Genomic DNA, 22820 nt, shown 5'->3' with positions numbered 1-22820 from the left:
TATACAGCTCATCATTATCTTTTTTTTTATTACTTTCATGTCAATGTCTATTTTTATTATCATGTAATTAAAAGAATAATATTTTCAAAAGACAAAGTTCTTAAACTCATTTGGATCCATGACCTAAGTCACGAGTTTAACAACTTTGATTAGTTCATTTAGATCCAAGTGTTGTTGTCTTGATACTCAAAAAAATTACATCGTCATTAAATTTTTTTAAGTCATGCAGTGTTTTTATCAATTATTCGAGTTCCTTTTGGTCCTGCTTTGTCGACCAAGTCATATTGGGTTATTTCTTACATAATTTAATTTAATACCTGAGCTAGATAAAAGGTCAGGTTGAGAGATTTCAAGGGTGATTTGCTAGGACAGATTTAATGACACTACCAAAGAGCTCCCTACAATAATGCATGAATGTTGTGTTGTTGTTGTTGTTATGTGTTTTAATTACCATAATGTTATTTATATATATATATATAATTTAAACTTGCTTTTGAAATAATGATAGAATGTTATCTAAAAAATAAATGTTTTGATAAAAGAATTCCAAAATAAAATAGCATGTTAGTGAGACAAAGAAAGTTTTATTTAGAGAGATACATGTTTTATCCTTATTTTAAATCTTTTTTTTTATTTTTAATGTTTTTTTTATTTTTAATAAATAAAAGACATTGAACACAAAGTTAGAATTCTTTTATTGAAATTAAATATGTTAATAAAAAAGGGAAGACTTATACTAGTAAATTAGTTTGTTTCAATGAGAGTTTAATTATTACACTTTTTAAAAAAATTCAGTACCATATAATTAAGTAAAAAAAATATAAAGGCTCCCCACAGCACAAAATTAAATATCTTAATCTATATTTGTTTTTTCAATTTAATGACTTGATTTTTTAGTTAGCGTTAAAATTTATTTTTAATATTTATTAATGTATATAATTCTCAATATATTTTATTAAATGTATGCATCAAATTTGAGTTCATAATAAAAAAAATACATTTTTTATGTTAATTCATTTTTACCCAACTCATAGCAAAACACGGACCAATTATCTAGCAAGGCACTTAATAATTACAGATCTTAGAAATAGTAGGGCCATGTAAATAAGATCATCATCATTATTAAACATGATAAAAATTGAGCAAATATATATGCATGATATTTTCCTACTTATATTTCTAATATCAAGTTTGAATTCCATAATTTTTTTATTATAAGATCATGAAACTTAGGAATTTTTATATAAAATATTGAGAAACTTGATTGTTTCATAAAACAATACAGAGAAAGCTATATATAACTTATCATTGGATATTGCAAATACAAGAGGACTTAGATTGGAGTGGAGAAAAAAAAACCTAATTGATAATGAAATTGAGCTTTTATTTTTTAGGAAACAGAAGCAAACGAAGTTACATTGGAAAGTTTAGTTCAAAATATGTGTTTAATCTCTCAAAATCCAATTAAATTCCAATGATTATTAAAAATGAAAGGTTAGCAACACATTACTACAAGAGGCTTGCAAGTGGTTAAAATGGTGAAACTTAAATTTAGTTATTGATGTTTTGTCGTATTATTTATGTTTCAAACCTTTTCATTTTATAAATCTTATCTCAAAAATAATAAACTTAAATAATATCATTATTTCAATCCATCCATTATTAGTGTCAAATTAACAATTTAAAAGATTCATCGATTTTGTAAACGATTTACGCTTGCTCATTAAATATCTTAATCTAAAAGGTCTAAACAAACCCTAATCCATCCTAATGGAATCTTTAACACTAAATTTTACTAATAAAATGGTGAAATATTTAGTATAATTTGGCATTAAAACTATGCTTTAAGATAGGTTTGAGAGTATTTTGATGCTAACAAACATCATGTTCAAGTCAAATACAAATTAAAATCTATGAGTAGCAATAATAATGCATGGGTGAAAAGACACTATAGTCATTAGTTATTTAGGGTCAAGGCAAAGTTTTTGAGACCAAAAGGAATGATATTTTGGAAACTAAATTGAGATTTCTTTATGTTTTTTCCCCATTGTATAGAAGTACTCATTTATAAAAAAAGATCACCAAGAAAAGTGATCAATTCATGGATAGAACAGGAAAAGTTTGTTTGAATTCCATATCACACTCGTTATGCCTTTTGTTGACTAGTTGAAAATTAGGCATGTTCTTTAATGTAGTCTAGTTCAGTGTTTAATATGGCTTGGTTGATTAGAATAACTGTCAAAAAAAATAATTAAAGAAAAGAGCAATGAATAATTCCAACCATTGATTATTGCTTTTTTAAAGGTAAAATATTATCGATTTAGTGTTTGAACTAGTTTTGATGTTCGTGCTCTGCCACGAAGTTGAACTATTTTTTTCTATCAAAAAATAATGTTCAGCTACCACAAACATGGTTTAAAAAGAAAGAAAAATATGTGACTCGAGTCATAGACTCGAGTGGGTTAAATAAGCTGGTTTTATTTTAATTAGAAGAAAAAAAACAATAATAGATGGATTAAATTTTAAAAGAAAAGTGTTTAGGATAATTCGGGGAAAATATTTTTTTAAAAAAGGAATAAATAATGTATCTCAATTCACAGACCATTAAACATGAAAGAACAAAATGGGGTAAGAAAAACATAAAAAATTGGTTTTGATCAACCTAGGTAAGCATGACAAACCTGTAACCCCTGATAAACAGGGCTGAGCCAACCTAAAATATCCCGCCAAATACATGGCCCATATCATAAGATTTGAATAGCCTGATAAAAAAAATACTTGTGTTTACTTTTCAAACTTATGACCCGGGTCATTCAACCTAAAACACCTAATCTATAAAAATTATGAAATTCAATTCTCAATCAATAAAATATTAAAAAAAATCAGAAAATAATTTATGTATCAAAAGGATTAAAAAAATATCATTTAAAATAATAAGAATCAAAATTAAAAAAAAAAATGAATTTTATATTTGGTTGAAATGTGCAATTGAAAAGAAAAATTAATTTAGTAAAATGATCAAAAGAAATCAAAAGAATAAGGATCAAAATTGATATAAAAAACTAAAAATAATGTTTTGATTAAAGGGAAAATTGAAAAGAATAATAACTTTTACAAAGGATTAAGAAAAAAAAATAAAAATCAAAACAACAAGGACCAAATTGAAAAACATAATACCATCAATTTAAATTGAATGATGAAATTAAAAATCAATAAAAAATTTTACAAAAATGCCAAGGAAAAGAATTAGAAACAAAAAAAAATGAGAATCAAATTAGATAATATAATATTTAGTAAATTGAGATTAAAGAATGAAATTAAAAATAAATAAAACTTTTACAGAAGAGCCAACATAAAGAAACTAGAAATTAGAAGAATAAGGATTGAAGTTGAAATACCAATAACCAAGAGGACAAAGTTATGATTTTCGGGGGAGAAAAAAAAAGGCTCATTAACGACAAACTGGACCACCACCAGAGACATGCATCGCACCAGCAGGTAAAGGACACTAAGACGCTTCAATGACAAGGTAGAAGAGCACTTTTGGATGCCAAGAGGTGTCGTACGCATTGCCTGAATGGTGTGGGCGTCTCCTACACACTGATGCGTGTTATGCAAGCACCAATAGTTTTTTTTTTCATTTGTTTTAAATACTTAATTACCCCTCATACTACAGCATAATAACATAAAAAAAATATTGACGGAAAGATGAAAAAGCTTCTTGAGGTCAATTTAAATTTTTTGGCTTTTCAGGATATTTTTATCATTTCATTGTGTTTTTTTTTTCTAGGCCTAGTGAAATAACAAAATGTCTCTCATCGGACATGATAATTATGTAAAAACCATTATGAAAAAAAAGGTTCCCTTGACTCTAGTTTTATTGCAAGTAAAATAAAAAAAAATATTTGTTAGCCTCAATCAGTATGGTAATGACTAATAGGTCTTATAGAAAAACTAAAATACCTCCAATTACCAAAATAAAGCTTTTTTAGTGGAGGGACAAAATAGTGAAATCACTATTCTAATGAATAATGATTTCACTCACATGCTAGAATAAAAATACCTCCAAAATTATCTTTTATTAATATCATATTTTAATTAGAAGAAAAAAAAAAAGAAAACAATAGTAGATGGATCAAATTTTAAAAGAAAAGTGTTTAGGATAACCTGGGGAAAAATATTTTTTTCAAAAGGAAACAAATAATATATCTTAATCACAAACCATTAAACATGGAAGAACAAAATGGGGTAAGAAAAACATAAAAAACTGGTCTTGATCAATCCAAGTAAGTATGACAAACTTGTAACCCCCGAAAATCAGGGTTGAGCTAACCTAGAATATCCCGCCAAATACACGGTTGAGATCATAAGATTGAAATAACCTGATAAAAAAAAATACTTGTGTTTACTTTTCAAACCCATGACCCGGGTCATTCAACCTAAAGCACTCAATCTATAAAAACCATGAAGTTCAATTCTTAATCAATCAAATATTAAAAAAAAAATTCAAAAAAAAAATTCAAGTATCAAAAGGATTTTAAAAAATATCATTTAAAAGAATAAGAATCAAAATTGAAAAACAAAATGAATTTTATATTTGATTGAAAGGTGCAATTGAAAAGAAAAATTAATTTAGTAAAATGACCAAAAGAAATAAAAAAAATAGGATCAAAATTGATATAAAAAACTAAAAATAATGTTTTGATTAAAGGGAAAAATTGAAAAGAATAATAACTTTTACAAAGGATCAAGAAAAAAAATAAAAATCAAAACAACGAGGACCAAATTGAAAAACATAATACCATCAATTTAAATTGAAGGATGAAATTAAAAACTAATAAAAGTTTTACAAAAATGCCAAGGAAAAGAATTAGAAATCAAAAGAATGAGAACTAAATTAGAGAATATAATATTTGGTAAATTGAGATTAAAGAATGAAATTAAAAATAAATAAAACTTTTATAGAAGGGCCAACATAAAAAATTAGAAATTAGAAGAATAAGAAATGAAGTTGAAATATCATTAACCAAGAGGACATGGCTATAATTTTTGGGGGAGGAAAAAAAAAGCTCATCGGCAACAAATTGGCCCACCACCATAGACACGTGCCACACCAGCAGGTAAAGGACACCGAGATGCTTCAATGACATAGTGGAAGGGCACTTTTGGATGCCAAGAGGTGCCGTATGCACTGCCTGAATGGTATGAGCGTCTCCCACACGCTGATGCGCGCTATGCCAGCACCAATAAATTTTTTGATTTTTTGATTTTCTTCATTTGTTTAAAAACTTAATTGCCCCTCATCCTACCACATAATAACATAAAAAATTATTGACGGAAAGAAGAAAAAGCTTTTTGAGGTCAATTTTTCTTTTGGCATCCAAGGGTATTTTGTCATTTCATTATGCTTTTTTTTTTCTAAATGTAGTGAAATAACAAAATGTTTGTCATCTGACATGATAATTATGTAAAAATCATTATAAAAAAAAAGTTCCCTTGACTCTAGTTTAATGCAAATAAAATAGAAAAAGATTTGTTAGTCCCCAATTAATATGATAATGACTAATGAGTTTTGTAGAAAAATTAAAATACCCATAATTACCAAAATGAAGCTTTTTAACTGGAGGGACAAAATCATGAAATCACTATTCAAATGAATAATGATTTCACTCACGAGCTAGAATAAAAATGCCTCCCCAATTATATTTTATTAATATCATATCAGCCAAAAACGTTTATTGGATTTTAAACAGAAATTTGTAATTTCAAAAAAAGTTCATTTTACATCCTTTTTTTTTAAATTTGAATCTAAATAATTTTATATAAATAAATATACCTACCACTGGAATCAAGTATTGAAGGATTTACCTCTAAACTATGGTGCCATAGCAAAGCCTCCTACGGCTTGCAAATCATTATATCGTATAAATATAGTTTTCTCAAAACGAAACTTTTTTTTATTTTTTTTATTTTGTACCCCTGCAGTGACTAGGAAATAAGGAACAGGATAACCTATGGTGCTCTTGCAAGCAGAATAATATTCCTTGTTGAAGTAAAAAAAAGAAAGGTATGAAATCAAGCATTAATCTGGCATTATTCGTTGAATAAAGTCCGATCTTGTAGCCGACGAGAGAGATCTCAGGATTGCCTACCGACAGAATACATTGTCAAGGATCTAAGGCAGTGTTTGGATGGCATACATTAATTAATAATGCAGCACAAGATTTCATAGACGCCTCCCTCCCTTCTTTCTTTTTTCTTTTTTTAAAAAGAAAAAGAAAAAGAAAAAAACATAATGGGTGACCACGATAGCGCCGCCCCACTCTCATCTCATGTGCTCCCTCGCTACTAATTTGTAGCCAGGCTTTTGTTTTTTTGTAGAATTACAGAACAAGTTCATTTGTACAGAAGCTGGAAAGCCATATAGAGAGAAAAGTACATTCCATTTGTAGTTAAACAATTGCTTTGTTGTAGGTTAGATAATTTTTTATTATAAAAAAATAATGTTTAATTGATATAAGCATGTTTATAAAAAGAGAAAAAATAATGTTGAATAAAAAACCCAATGTCGAAAAGATTTTAAAAAAAAGGCCTCAAAATGTAATGTCAATCCATGTTAAACTATTAAACATATGACCTGAGTTATTTATCCAAAACTCAAGTCTGTCTGGGTCAATCTGTCAAATTCACGTGTCTATTATGAGATCAGGATAACTAAATGATAAGTAAAACAAAGAAAATCAAAAAATTCAATTTCTTAAAAAAACCATCGTTAGGTTATAAAACCCGTGACTCAAGTCACTTGACTAAAAACATCAAATATGAAAAAATCACGAAGTCTAATTTTTAACAAATCAAATATTGAAGGGTGATATTAAAAAAATACAACCACACAAAAGGATCCAAAAGAAGAAAGAGTGATAAAAAACCAAGAAAAATGGCACGAGCCCACTTGAGTTAATTCACCAAACCCCGCGGGCTGGGTTATGCTATTGTGAGAACTTGATAGAAAACAAATCCATGTAACCTATTTGATAAAAAAATCAATGTTGAGTAATAAGATCGTAAAGAAAATAAGTCAAAAAACAACAACATTAACTCATGTTAGCTCATAAAACTCATGACCCAATCTATTTTATTAGAAGCATCAAACCTAGAAAAATCAAGAAGCCTAATTTTCAATAAATCAAATGATGAAATTGAAAAAAAAACATTATACAAAAGAATTCAAAAGAAAAAATAGAAATTAAAAAAACAATGATCAAATTTGAAAAAAAAAAGAGGATGAATAATTTTGGATTGAAGGGTTAAATTGAAAAAAAATCAATTTCACAAAAGAATTAAAAGAAGAAACCACAAAAAAAAATAACAAATAAATTAAAAAAAATAACAAATATTTTTTTTCAAAGGATAAAATTGAAAACAATTGAAAGAGGCAAGAAAAAAAAAGAAATAAAAGGAATCATGACTAAAATTGAAAAAACAAAAAATGATAAGTTTAGATTGAAGTATGAAATTGAAAAAAAACAAAAACAAAAACCTTATCAAAGGGCTAAGGATAAAAATTACAAATCAGAAAAATGAGGACCAATACTTAAATACTAGCAACTAAAAGGACTTCTCTGGAATTTAAAATGATTAGCATGAATTTCAAGAAAAAAAAGAGAAAAATAAAAAAAAAATACATTGTCAGCGACAATTTATCAATAACCAACTTACATGCTCTAACTCTAGAGGAAGAAAGCCACAGAGAATCTAATGACTTGGTAGAGTAAAGTTTCTCACCATCAAACTTAGCCATACACGTTGCCTGAAAATAGTGAAGCAACTGATATGTGCATGAGTTAACAAATGTTTCCTTTTTTATTTTTATTTTTCAAATTATTACATTGCCTCTAGAATCAAGTAATTACTATGAAAAAAACTTTTATAAAATTATACAAATGCCCTAAAAGTTATGCTTTAAAAATTTTAATTTGAAAAGCAATCATATCCTTACAGTGTGCTTGCAAGAGTAAAAAGCCAAAAATAACTATAGATCATAGTTAAGTATTTTTATTTTTAAGGATATTCAAATAATTTTATTATGCAAAAAATCAGAAAAGAGCTGAGCTGCCCCTTAACAAATATAAAATGACAAATAAACCCTCTGAAAATGCTATTTCACCTCTCAAAACTAATTCATCCTACTTTTTTGTCAAATGCAAAGGTGTAAATTCAGTGTTCTAGTCGACGTTACAGTACTTTTGCCACACCGCATAGTTTTTTTTTTTGTTTTTTTTTCCAATCAATGGTAATTAAAGGGTCAGGTTTGAATGCATTAATTGTCAAAATCAGGTAGAAAAAAGAGGCAAATCCTGTTTTGGCTAATTAATCAGTAGTTCAACCATGCCATCAATTGAAAATAGAACCATCCGAATTTTGGAACTTCCGTTACCAAACAATTTCAGACCACAATATTGTGTTTGCATGTTACAATCGTTAGAAACCAAAAGTTTTTTTTTTTTTTAATCTAAAAATAATCAATAGTATTATTATTTTCATATGGCATATTTATGGATGATAAGGATTGCCATATACGTGTGTTTCTGCTATAATTTTCTACGATTCCTGTCGTGGTCCACTGGTTTGGACGGTTGTCTTGGTTTCTTGGATCTATTCCATCAATTTCCAAGTCATATCCATACATTTAAAGCCTTTTCTGTTTAATAACGTGTTTTTTTAGGAGTGTGGTTGTAATTATTTTTTAAAATATTTTTTATATTGAAATATATTAAAATAATATTTTTTTTATTTTAAAAAAATTATTTTTAAAATCAGCGTATCAAAACGATTTTAAAAATATAAAAAAATTTAATTTTTTTAAAATATAAAATGACCGACATTTCCAAACAAGCTCTCCACTTTGTAAAGAGCTACCCAATTTATTTCTATTGAGCAGATATCTCCACTTTGCATTTGGTTGGTAAGCAATCTAGTCTCGGGTCATCTTTCCGGATGCAGCTGCTTGCTCCATCTAAAGTAATTTGCATCCAAACAGGAGCCCAACTTGCAGAAAATCACATGTTAAATTGAATTACTGGCATTAATGTTCCATTTTTTTTTCTTGCTTTCAGGGATGGCACCATGATGTCTTTAAAACAAGATTAGAAGGAGCGAAATTGATGTATTCTAGCCTACAATAATAAAGATTTTGAGCCATAAGGTATGAGTCTATCATAATTAAATAAGAATTTTCTCCAAACAGATTACACAGATGACTTAACATATGTGTTTATAAATCAGTGGGATATGTTAAGGTTCAAGAGGAGACCTGGTTATATTGGGCTAAAATAACAATTCAAAAGGATCATGACTTTTAATCTACCTGTTGAATCACATTCAAATCTTTATAGGAGTTTGTGAAGGTTGTTTTTCCTATAGTAACCATTACGTTGTTATGTAGACCATCGAATCTTTAGATATTAAAAATATCGTTAAAACTCCTTATTTTGATAATTTTTGTTTTTTTCCCTTTTTATTTTTTAATTTATTGCTTATCTTGGATTTTATGCTTTTTTTTTCCTTTGTAATTTTGAATTTTTGTTTATGTTTTATAGCTGAGACAGACTTTGTAATTTCTAGTTTATTTAAACCTCTCATACACAGCATGGAAGATTCACAATATTAAGAAACGCGGTCCAAGAATGAAGAAGGGGTATAATTACTGAATGAAAACACAGCTATACCCGAGGCATAAAAGAAGAATTTTCTAAGGGATCCCGAAACCACCAGCCACCCCGACCTAATTCATGATGAGCCCACCAACTTCCTCGCAAGATGCCTACAGTTACCACCCACCAACATGTCGAGATCCAAATTCGAATATGGTTCCTGGTCCTGGTCAGTGAGCACTGTGTTCGCGCCGGCGGTCCAACAAAGAGGCGGATCAATGCCAATTGGAGAAGGAATGGGGTCCTCCAACTATGGCCCAGAGCACTGGGACCGAATGTAATGAGACAGACTTCATTATCATTATTTTTAGAGGGAATAAACTTGCGCGCAACTCCTTTCCTCCATTTAACATATTCTGTGTTCTATGAATGCAGTCCAATTATTAGAACTTAAAAAAGTCAATATCCAACTCTAATTGGAAGCTGAAACTTGCACTGCCACTTCTTTCATGAGATAGAGCAAAACATGAAATCTCTTGCTAGTGGATCAATTGCAAAAGTTCTGGAAATGTAGTTACATTTCTAAAGGCAAAAAAGCCAACAGCACTAGCTACATTTCAGATTATAAACGAAAATTCCTATGCCAATACAGAAGTTTTAAGTTTCCGTCAATTAGCAACAATCAAGAGACAGAAGAAACTGTATAGCTAGGACACCCCCCCATTCTCTAAAGCCTGACTCATCCATGGATCTCAAAGAGGTTCTCCAGAACTCACAAAAGCTTTACCTCCTTCTATCATGTTTTCTTCCATCAAAAAACGCCATCCCCTACACTAACTTTCACGACCAGAAAGAGTGTTATTTGCAACGAACTTACCAACATGAAATTTGGTTACTAACCTATTATGAACTGAAAATTTCAAGGGCAGTCAGTAGTGGGCACGCCCTGAAAATCTTCAACTGAAAAAGTTTGGAATCAAACTAAAATTGAAAAAAAAAATGTTACCGAACAATAATCAAAAGAAAACATTGAAGCTAATTTGCAACTGATCTTGCTGTTGGTAATGACAATATTCTTATAGTGTTTCCATCCATCAAACATCTTATACAAGTTTGATTCAACGCACGAGCTAGGAGAACTTCCCAAACGTTAGCCAGGATTTGATCGTTTTGGCTCATAAGTGAGGACCTGGCAGCCCAGATCAAGTGTTTTGAAATGAAATCCAAGAAAGTTGCAACTTGAGGAAGGGAACAGGCCAAGTTCAACAAGTCACTGGATGAAGTGCAATTGTGAAACAAAGATCATCAAATTACGAGCTCACCAGGCTCCAACTCATGGCGTTCTTTATAAAATTTTCTCTTATGCCATCATTGGACTTTAATCTGCTCGACTCTGCCTTTTTTTCTCGTTCTCCCTTAGCTCAACGAACATTCAACCACGGAACAAAGAGAAAACACATGGCATGCTGGTGCAGAAAGCAAGATACACTGCAAACTACACAGCTGCAAGCTCTGGTAAGGTGCCACTTCAGAAAGAATTTAAAGATCCCTTCATTAATTTCGTAACCCATGTTTTTTTGGCCACTGCTATGTAAACATGACAAGGCCTTCTGGATTGATTTTAATGTAAATCATTCCATTGGTTCCACAATGCAGAGTTTTGGTAACTTGAGTTTGCTCACATCAGGGAATCCTATTATAATTTATCTGTCCCATTTTAATTTCACAGGGTCTTTTGTTACCCAAAAGCCCGTTTTCTCAAAAGATATTTTGTTTGGAATTGTACTCTGCATACCCCATTGTTGGTAGCAATGAAAAGAAGGCAATTAGGACGCAGTTTGCATGAGAAAGGAAATAACACAGCTTTTGTACCTTGCCCATTCCCACAGCACTTTTGATTCATCCTTTACTAGCTTGGGATGCCGATCTACTCCTCAACCTATATGATTTGAATTAATCATCACCATAAAATTAAGATCATTAAATGCTAGCATTTTTATCAGGTGTAGAAACCACTGAATAGTAGAGCTCCAATACAAATGAAAAATGCTATGAAATTCAATAGAAGGGATTGGTCTCAAAATGTTCGAGTGCAGGAAAGAAATTGGTGAATTTACGAAACAAATGCTTTCAAATGCTCTCATTAAGAGGATAGAGGAACCAATCACCAGACCCATCAACTAAAGGAGGTCAACTCATGAGCGAATACTGTTTTGCTTGCAATATCAATCCATAGGGAAAGATCCACAATCATAGACATGATCAGATTCAGAGATTAATACCTTTTTCCATAAAACAGGGTCGTTCTGGATGAGAGCAGATGATCTCGTAATCGAGAGGCCACCGCCAAAGGTTCACATTTTGCATTTACTCTCTTTCACATCAAGGCACTTTCCTCGAATAAGTAATTCCGGGTTAGGCTGTTGAACTCGAATCATAAAATAATTCTTATTTCATGTTTTGTTGTAAAAGGATCCAATTATATATATATATATATATATATATATATATATATATATATATATATATAAATCACTTATAAATTCGTGACTTTGATTCTTATAATTTGATTAAAGTTATTTTAGTTTTATGATATGATTTTGACAAGTTAATTTAAATTGATTTGAGTAATTTTTTAATTTTTTAATTTTATTATTTAATTTTTAATTGATTGAGAATTTAATTTTATATTTTATTATTTATTTTATATGAGGTTATCAAGTTTCATAATCTAAATTACAAGTTTTTCAGGTTAGCCATGTTAGCTTGATTTTTTTGGGGTTTTTTTATTTAAATATTTTTTTAATTTTATCATTTAACATTGAATTGATTAAGAAATTTGACTTTATAATTTTTTTTATTTTCTTTTTATATATTTATCCCGGTCTCATGATCTGAGTTTGCCAAATTAACCTAAGTTGACTTAGGGTATTTTTTTAAGTGATATTTTTTTAATTTAATACTTCAATATTAGGTTGATTAAGAATTGTGCTTCATGATTTTTCTTATTTGATTTTTATGAAGTTATCACGATTTCATGATCCAAGTTGCAGGTTATCCTAATTGCTCGAGTTTTTTTTTGTCCTTGTTTATTTTTTAATTTTATTTATCAATATCGAGTTGATTGAAAATTATGTATCATAATTTATCTCAGTTTATTTTTTATGAAGTTATCCTAACTTTATGACCTGTGTTATGAATTTGGTTGGTTAACTCAGATAATTTTTTATATTTTTTTAATTGATTTTTTTTTTAATTCCAACCTTCAATATTGAGTTGACTGGGAATTAAACTTCATTATTTGTTTTAATTTTTTTATATGGTTATCTTAGTCTCATAATTAAGGTTTAACAAGTTAACTTGGGTTGACTAGACTTATTTTTCCAATTGAATTTTGTTTTAAATTTCATCTTTTAATATTGAGTTGGTTGAAAAGTAAATTTAATGAATTTTTTTATTTATTTTCTATAGAGTTATTATGATCTCATGACTTAAATTAAAGATTTAACAGTTTAATATGAGTTGATCCAATTAAATACAAGTAGATCTAATGTGTTGTCGTTTTAATAATTTTAAAAAGATATTGTATTGATTTTTTTAACTAAATTATATTTTTATTTGTTATTTAAATTATTTTTTGACTTGTAAAATTAACTATATCATATCATATTAATCTTTATATAATTTTTTTTTATAGAAAATATAGTAACCTGAATATTTGTTTAATATTAAATAAAATTTGATGAGACCCGTAGGTAACGTGACTATCATGCAGTAAACTACCACACCAACAACAAACATACGAGTACCCTAATTAGTTTTTAATTAACATTCTCAATAATATTTATAATAATAACAATAGCAACAACAATAATAATAAATTCAATAACTGCAAGGCTGTAACCCATACACACCCAAAAAGGGGAGGCCATAGGGTGTCGTTTAGATTCCTTGTAAGCTCTTACTGCTTCGTCTGTCGGAGAATAATTTTAGAACCCCGGTAAACAGTACGTAAATCTCTCTTCTTAATTTTAATTTTAGTTTAAATCTAGTTTCTCTCCCTGATCCCTCTCTAATTTTAAACTACCCTCTCTTTCTCTCCTTTCCTCTCTATGTTTGTGATAGATTGTAATTTAAATCGGTTAAATAACAAGTTTTTGTACTGTTTTAAGCTTGAATTATTGATGGGTTTTTTCCTATTTCTGCACGAATGAAGTTTCAACAGGATTTGTTTCCACGGATGATTAGGTGAGGCCATGGCGGACTTACCGGGCTATATGCGTGCCTGTTTGCATACTGGCAAGCTTGCTTTCCTGGCCATTTTGGTTTCTGGAGGAATTGTGTTGCAAATTTTGGTTTGTGCTCTTTTCTTTTATAATCTCCTTTAAATTTTGTTTTTGTTTAATGAGTATTTTTGTGGCCAAGTCAATCGTAATTTTCTTGCTTGTCATGTTTGGTGTTGCAGGCATGTGCCTTGTACAATAATTGGTGGCCGATGCTAACCGGTAAGACTAAGTGACTGCGAGTTTCTGTCTAAGATGATTGTATTTTGTTATTTTTGTTGATGATTATGATTGTCTTCGCATTTTGTAACTTTGGATTTTGATTTCTTACCCAACCTTTTTTTTTTGGTGTCATGGGCTCATGTCTGCATAATCTAGTTGTTGAAAGTTAGAAATATACCATGTTCCTGAAAATGCAAGGTTCATATTTACAGGAATCCCTTAATTTCCACTCACACTATCATTTTCATATTGTACTCATGCGCGGAATCCTAAAAGATAGTCTAAAGCTTCTTTCTTTGGTTCTAAAGTATTCTACTCACGTGTAAGGAGATAAATTGTGATTGAAAACATGGCGTCTGATCAATTGCATGCCCTCTATTATGCATGTTGTGCAAGAATTTGTATCAGCTGAAGTTATGATTCTGGATGGACTAGTTGTGTCTAAATCTGAATTTGCTTAAGCATCCACTCTATTATCATGAGGTTTTTCCTTACAATTTCTAGTTGTGTCGACCAGCTAACTGAACCTATCCCTATTGTGCCATGCCTTTGTTACAAAACCCTAGCTCGTCAAAACCCTTTCCAAATACTCACAACTCTTCACAATTGGCAAATTGGCGTGCTGACACTTTAGCAATTCTGACCATTATCATCTACTGCATTCCTGGAGACGTAACCCTGCCTGACACTATTAGCACAAGTTCATTTTGTTCCAAGTGACCTGTAATGCTGGATACCTTTTTCTGCGCTCTTATATTAGTTCTAAACTTCTATTCCAGAACTAAAGTTGATATTTATGCATGTTAGAGGTTCTGGTGATTCTATCTACTTGTCATTGTTGCTTTCCTTGTAAATGAAAGCAAAGTATGCTATTTTCTTGTACCTTGCTTAACATTACTTTCTTGCTCAAGAACGAATATCACCAACCTGTTATATGACCTCATTTAACCTCCCTAAATTATATGCACATGGAACTGACAAGAGCATGCACACACTTTAATGCTTGCTTGCATGATTTTTATTTAGTTTTAAATTTTGCTTGTGTAGGTTCATTCACTAGTCTCAGGAAAGTTATACTTCATATTACTATCTAGGAATAAGATTTGGCATACTTCTTTATTGCTGGATTATGGTGTGTGGTGTCGATTGGTTTGAATTTGTACATATAATTATCATGAGATTTTGACTACTGAACATGCAAGAGTCTTTTGGTTCTGCCTCTTTAATTGAATTTGTTGTTAGGTTTTTTTCCATTTCCAATAGATGGTGCTTTGTATTCCTCCTGAATAATTTTTCATGCAGATAAATTTGATGCTTGAGGAAATGAGAGTGGCCTTTATTTGTTATTAATAGTATCTAAAATTGAAATCAGCCATGATGATGACAACTCATTTTCGCTTACAGTAATAATGTATGTGCCTCTTCCAATGCCCTTGCTGTTCTTTGTGGGCTCCGATAGCTCCTCGCTCCTTACAGAATCTGATAGTGGGTAAGACTCTTTAAAATTTAAATGATTCCAGGTCAGGATTTGACTTTTTGTCAGCTTAAAAATGAGTGCTAAAGCAGTTATTAATGCCATGCATCATGGTTACTGATGAAACAGTTGGGTCAACGCAACGAAGTTCCTGACTGGAGCTTCAGTAATTGGAAGCATTGCAATACCAGTTATCTTAAAGCATGCTGGTGTTATTGGCTGGGGAGCTCTAGCATTGGAGCTTTCATCATTCTTTGTTTTTGTGATTGCCATAATGTGTTACATTGGCACGAGTGATGAAGCTGATTACAACATGCTCTAAGATACGGCCACTTGATTCATGTGTAAAAGTGTTGATTCTAGTGCTTTCCAGGACTTTTCTTTCTTGTCACAGCGAGACTCACCATCTTATACGTTACTGTTTAGCAAACACGGTGTTCTAATTGAATGATATTTTCTGTACATGATGAGTGTCTTTACTGTGTAAGCACAATATTTAAATTTTTTCATGAGAAGCCAGTTTTTTTTTTACCCTTTTCTGAAATCATTCTGCTTGTGAGAGAGGGAATTGATTGTGCTGTTTCCTTTGGTTGAATTCTCATGTATTTGCATATTTCAAAGCGGAATGTCATCTAATTGAAACTGGCAATATTCGTGCTCCGTGCAAAGAAATGCTGTGAATGTGCGTTTTGGAATGGTCAGGATTCAGGGATGGACGGAGGTGTTTGCTGCTGTCATCAAGCACCGCACCCCGACCCGCAAATCTCTTACCCCGTAGGCTCCCAAGCAAAATCCATGATTTTATCATTGCTGCTCTCTAACTCCAAAGATTAAATCGAAATGTCTCGCCCTTTGACAAAGAAAAACTCAAACCAATAGCAAGTGTTTTTCTTTGTTACTATTTTCAACTTCAATGGCAAGATATTAACACTGTAATTACCTTTTTTTAAAAAAAAAACACACTAAAAGACATGAGTTCATTATGAAATAACTTAATTATTCTTAAAAACAAAGAAAAATATTAAACTTTCTTAAAGAGATTTTTTCGTACTTTCAATTTTTAAGCTCAATTAATGGCTTAATTACTATTAAAATATAAAAATAAATCTTAAATTTACATTTAAAGGTGTTTTTGTCTTTTCATTATGATTTTTTTATTATAATCTTGTTCATTAGGGGTTATTTTATAATTTTAATATTATTAAAAAAAACTGCATATCATCACATGGGTGACCCATGCATCCTTGAGTGGTAAGTGCAAAGTCATCCGGTAACCAAACTCCACTTTACGCGATGTCATTTGAATCATTTAAGCAGCCTCTTCATGATGTGGCGGCACGTGTGGCTAATAGACTTTTAGTTTTGCGTGTATCAAGTCTTATTAAGAAAGTTTATGTATATCAAGTCTTACTTTCTTATAATAAAGAATCTTATTCAAATAAAAATAACCTTTCAACTCTGAAAACAATCTAATAAAGTCTTTCTTCAAAGAGTCCCCATCAAAGAAGAAATTTCATTATAATAAGGAATGTATCTACGAATAGGATGATTATGAATTAAGTCTCTAATGCTCCATCTTTCATAAATACCATTGTTCATATAAATACGATATCTATATGGATTTCTAGAAATAGTACTGGGGTTTGCTTCGCTACGAGATATAAGTCTTTGAGCACATTTTTCTCCTTGTCACCATTCTTATTTACACCTACTCCTCGTATGTTTCAAGTGTTTGTATTTTGTGCTAATGAACATTTCGCTTGACTTGTATCCATGATTGAGTTCTTTACCCTAAATTAAATGGTCCCCACTCCCAGGTCGTGGATTGAAAAGTTATTATCGATATCTCCAGCCATCAAACAGACTAATCTACTTTGATACAAATTGAAACAATGTATAACATGGATAATATTTCTCAATCCTTAAAGTTTTACAGTCCTAAACTGTAGAGGAAAAAACTAAGTTCTCAAGCATAAGATTCATAAATTCTCTTTTTAAAATAGCCTAAAAGGATATTTAGATACAAGAAAAATACCCTAAATAGTGAAATCCTTATTAAATTAAAATTATTATTTTAAATAACAATAAGAATAAAAAAACAACTAGAGAAATAGAGAAAATTCTGAAATTTCTAATTTTAACTTGAAAATGAAAACAACTAGCAAGCTAGCTACTCCTGTGTATATAGAATTTTAGAACGATCTAGAAAAATTTAAATCTGATTCAATAATATAATAAAAAATTATGCTTGTTTTTAACAATTAAAAAAAATAATTATATAAGAATAGTGGAAATAGTGCCGCCGAAGTCAGTCGTCACTGAATCTTTGCACATGGAGAGGTGTAACATATATTAATGAGTTCTGAATCCAATTGACATAAATTAAATGCTACATTTAAGGTGCATCACAGGGCATATCGGATTACCATGATAAAACTGATTAAATTAATTAATCTAAATGAATTTCTACATTGTTCATCAAAAAACAAAAAAAATAAGAAAAATAAAATGTCAGAGATTTCATTTTCAGCAAAAGAGCAAAGACTTGGAACTTTCCAAGCAAATCCAAGTCTACTCTACGCGAGTGATATGTCGTTGAGGTTTTGTATAACAAGACAAATGGAGTTGACCATGGAGGTTTTGCGACCCGTTGCAGAGTGCACGAATAACTTGTTGTCTAGAACAGACAATCACTTTACTAATAAGAGCCGGATTTTTACGCTAGGTCCCTTTTAAAAAAAAATATTTTACTGAAAAATATTTTCTAAATTTTCCCACATTTGTTCTTCAAAAACACTTATAAGGCTTAAAACTTTTGTCGTAAAACTCTATTTGCCGAACAGGGTTTGATTTCAACTAAATTTTTGTTTGGTCTGGTTTCTATTTTTCAAAATTAGTGTAACTCGGTTTTTCTGATGCTAAACCGAACCAAACCATGAACAGCGCTACAGTGACTACGATCTTTTATTTGTTGGACTATGAAAACGATGAGGCTGGCCTGAATTTGTACGGATTAACGAGGGCACAGATACATAAGAGGCCAGTTGTAGCTGTCATCCAAATAAGATCTCCCTGCTTTGAAGAACAAATGAGAAAACTGAAGCTCATTTTGACTTGCCGAAGTTAACAATGTGTGAGTCCACGCTCATGGAGAGCTATGCTTCAAAAATCAATCGATCCTGATGAAGATAAATCAGAGCTGAGTCCTAGCAAGGCTTGGATATTTCCAACACGGTCTCTCTGTCTCTTGAGTACAGAAAGAAGAGTAGGAAATGTCGATGCAAACCCAAGTATACGGCAAGAATAGAGAGAGTGAGAGAGAGCAAGAACAAAACCCATTATTCCTAGTGCACGCTTGAAATTGCACGCAGTTGTTTAGCCTTGCAATGTTTATATCTATGCCTGTTATAAAATTTGCTGATATCCAGGTTAAAAACCTTAAAATCTACACACACACATATATAATGGTTACATAATTTATCCACAATGAACAGCGATTTCAATCAAATAATCAACTTGACGTTTTCCAATTTCACAACAGAGCAAAGACTTTCTACTAACGGAGTAAACACTTGACATCTATGTCTTAAGTTCAAGAACAATGATGAAAATGGCCGAAATCGTATGGTGCTTCTCGGTATTTCACCCCAAATCTGAACAAAGACTCGTGTTTAATGGAGTTGAAGCCGTTAAAACGTACCTTCATTTACTAGAAACAGGGAGCTACGAGGCTTCAACTCATGTTTAGTGCATCTTGAATTGCTAGAGCATATAAATTGTCTTCCTATCTACTTGTAATTGCGAATGAAGATATGATCATGCAGGGAAGTCTTTGCAAGCAAGAGATATAAAGTCAGGATTTGGAATAGGCAGCATTCACAACAGAAACCTTTTCGCTTCCACAGATATATATAAAAAGGTAGAAAGACTTTGTTGCGCGCAGCAACGAAATTACATGTAAAATCACACATGAAGATTTATTAGTCATTTTATAATAGCAGGGGTCCTAATATTTTAGCCCAATCACAAACGGCGAGGAGAGGGGGAGAGTGTGGTGATAAAAATCACATGCAGGCAAAAGTTTGAACCACAAATTATGCGTCACTAGCCACTGGTACTTTCTCATATCCTTCTAGCTCCTTGAATCTTTTTGGCATGAAACAACAGCCACCGAAGCGCTGCTGCAGGTAGACGATAGCAGCAAAAAGAAGGCCCACTAGAGGAATAATGACATCCCAGGCAGTGGAATAATAATCTCCACCTGGGTCGGCATACATGTATGATCCATCAAAATCTTCAACATAGTAGTTAGCCCTGTATAGATCGTATGCATGTGGGAGCAAGCGCACAAATGTGGTTCCTAAGTAGAAGAAACGAGAGAGGGCATTTTCTGTGGAGTTGTGGAAAATGTTGAGGAGGATTTGAGGGAAGAGAAAACCATCGAGTACCAAACCACCATAAGATCTTAAATCCACCCAAATGGAACGCTGATAAGCGCTGCTGTAAGCGTACTCCATGCCCTCACCAACCTTGTTGTTCCTCCAATTCACATACAAAGCAATTAAACCTCCAGATATATATAGTGGCAAAGACAAATAGAGTGTCGTCTTCTCAGCAGCCAAGAACGCCTTTCGCTTCCCATCAGCGAATCGTGCAGACCATACAAGCTGCAGAAGTCGGAATTGCAGCAGAAAAGATACCATCGTGATTACCCTTACAATTACCTCATTCGCTTCCACCCATCCACCACTCCTTCGAAGGACTGTTGTGCGACTTTCCTTTGGCACAAACAAAGCTTCAAAATTCAGCATTAGAGGGATCATGTGCCCGAGAGCAAGGACTAGAAGCATGAGAAGTGAGATGAAAGGGAAAACAGCGGGATGCTTTTTCACATACGAGATCTGGTATCCCACAAAGACACAAACGAGAGTATTAGAGATCAAAGACATGATGATCTCCAGATCCATCCTCCATATTGACTCCCTCGAATGCTGACCGTAAAATGAAGCTGCAGAAAAAGAAAGAGGCTCGAAGTACAGAGGATCGGATATTTTCCGAGTGTTTTCAATGGTTCCCTGGATATAATCATTTGAATCTACTGGAGGGAACTGGACATTTATAAGAATCTTACAGTCCATTGAATCATTGTCTGATGTCCGATTGTTTGAGTCAAGATATCTGCACCCCACCATACAAAGTTTTCCTGTTTCAGCATCATAAATTCCTTCAGAAAAGACTTGAACATAAGTAGACTCATTCAGCTGGAAGCTCATGCGGTAGCTGATGTTCAGTGGGATGCTGTGGTTGGTTTTTCCATCAACCGGAGAGTAAGCAGCCCTCGAGCTTGATGAAATCACAAAGTCGTTACGTCGAGAAATTTGATCACCCACAGCGATGGGCTGAGAGTAGCCCCATCCTATTCTTCTTCTCTTGGAGTTCCTGACCACCATATCGAACCTCATGTTATTCGAATTTGCATCTGGATGCTTCTTTCCTTTCTTCTTTCTAGGCTGCTTCTCTGAGCATGACTTTCTTGCTTTATCAACAACAGTGTACTGGTACTTCGACCCGGGGATCCCAGCTACAAAATTTTCATAACTTCGGAACATGATCGTATTGAAGTAACCCCGATCATTCTCATGTTTGTTACTCCAAATATGCCCCATCATACCACTAGTATTTCTGATTGACCAAACGGCAGGGAATCTGAAACTCAACCTCAATGAACAATCCTCAATATGAGATTTATTGAACGAGTTGGCTGAATTCAAGATTCGACAGCCAACAACACATAGCTGATTCTTATTCACATCCCATGATCCTTCCGCAACCAATGTTGTGTTTGGAGTGAAGGGGTGGTAATAATCAACATAGCTACTGTTGTGGAATTCTATCAGGAATCTCAATCTTTTTTTATCTTCTAAACATTGAATTAATTTCAAGGACATGATTTGGGGTAAATATCCAACACCCTCACCAAAAGGATTGCAACTACTTGTGGACTTGCAACCACTTGAATACTCCAGTTTAAAAAAAGTATCCCAACGAGTGAATGCATTGCAAATAGGTGTACTCAGCTTTAAGCTTAGTGACAAACTCTTTGGAACATCAATCCCCCCGCTACAGACATGATCGAGTGCTTTTCCAACCTCAGTGAACTCGTAATTATTTTGAGGGAACATCAACAAGGAGATTGGCTTAAAATATCCTGAATCACCAGCAGTACTCGAGCTTTCCAATATTCCCCTCACCAAACTACTGATAATGCTGGAATTTCTAACTCCATCAAGCTTGAGTAGAGCGGCAAGAACAACATGTTTACCCTCCTCTGAGTAAGTTGAACCAGAGCCCACCATGCAAAGCTTGCCGGTAGATATTGACCAGAACCCTTTTACTTCAAAACTCAAAGGACCCCTCCAAGATCTGTCGTCGTACACGTAAAACTCCATATCCGAGGTTCTCAGGACCAAACTCGCCTCAACCTTAAAGACATCATCAGCATCAGTACTATAGACACTGTGGGTATTAATGAATAGCTCTCTCCTGTTACTCGTTCGATAATGGTAACGAAATGAGTTTGGATGATTCGATATGTCTTCCCCGCCAAGAAAGTACCCACCTTGCTCTGCAGCAAAAGGGATGGTGGTGAATTCGGGAACATCATTGGGAGTTGATTCAGGGACAATAGAGGCACAGTGTTTGTTGTAATTAGGGTTGTCAATTTTGGAGCAAGAGACCATGGGGGTGTAGAAGGTGGTCGAAAGGACCAAGAACATTGCAACGTGAAGCCATGATAGACAACACCATGTGCTTGGAGAGGAATTAGAGGTCATCATCCGATATTTCTTGGACAATGAGGATGGTAAGGCTTGTCTGAACATATGGTGGAATGAATCAGCGGATATATACTAGACTAGAGGTAGCAGTCATCCGGCAAAGTTTTCTTGCTTTTAACAACTACTCAGGATTGGAAACCTCATCTTGACTTGCAACAGTCTGAGTCTACGCCAATGGAGAACATTACATCACGCGTCATTTACTCCTGGGACCTGATTAAGATAAGTGACAGCTGAGAGTATCTTTGGGGATCAAAGACTTGTGCACAAGACTTGGAAATTCCTCACCATCCACCTGTTAGAGAATAATATAAATTATATTTTGAGATTTTATCTAATAGCTTAAACTTTT

At 32.3% G+C, this 22820-nt stretch overlaps 2 protein-coding genes and 1 long non-coding RNA gene across 4 annotated transcripts; 1 reads left to right on the top strand and 2 right to left on the bottom strand.

Annotated features, from left to right (window-relative positions):
* Positions 1-10689: 10689 nt before the first annotated feature.
* On the bottom strand, positions 10690-12099 carry LOC133701244 (uncharacterized). Its single transcript, XR_009843531.1, has 2 exons — positions 11936-12099; positions 10690-11592 (listed from the first exon to the last, which is right to left on the bottom strand). It is a non-coding gene; the product is annotated as an uncharacterized LOC133701244 (long non-coding RNA).
* Positions 12100-13500: 1401 nt separating this feature from the next.
* On the top strand, positions 13501-16163 carry LOC133700871 (vacuolar protein sorting-associated protein 55 homolog). Of its 2 annotated transcripts, none has more exons than XM_062124573.1 (5): positions 13501-13660; positions 13870-14008; positions 14119-14158; positions 15563-15647; positions 15762-16163. In XM_062124573.1, exons 2-5 carry the CDS (start codon positions 13910-13912, stop codon positions 15952-15954), a joined length of 417 nt encoding a protein of 138 aa, XP_061980557.1. In that variant the 5' UTR covers positions 13501-13660; positions 13870-13909; the 3' UTR covers positions 15955-16163. The 2 variants fall into 2 exon arrangements, with proteins under 2 accessions (XP_061980557.1, XP_061980558.1); XM_062124574.1 differs by having other exon boundaries at positions 13503-13653.
* Positions 16164-19726: 3563 nt separating this feature from the next.
* Positions 19727-22465, bottom strand: LOC133701940 (uncharacterized). The gene has a single exon (XM_062126138.1). It carries the CDS (start codon positions 22463-22465, stop codon positions 19727-19729), a length of 2739 nt encoding a protein of 912 aa, XP_061982122.1.
* Between the last annotated feature and the right edge of the window lie 355 nt (positions 22466-22820).

This window comes from Populus nigra, chromosome 8 (genome assembly GCF_951802175.1).
Source record: "Populus nigra chromosome 8, ddPopNigr1.1, whole genome shotgun sequence".
In the NCBI taxonomy this organism is placed as follows: Eukaryota; Viridiplantae; Streptophyta; class Magnoliopsida; order Malpighiales; family Salicaceae; genus Populus; species Populus nigra.
This window is presented reverse-complemented; position numbering and strand designations above follow the sequence as displayed.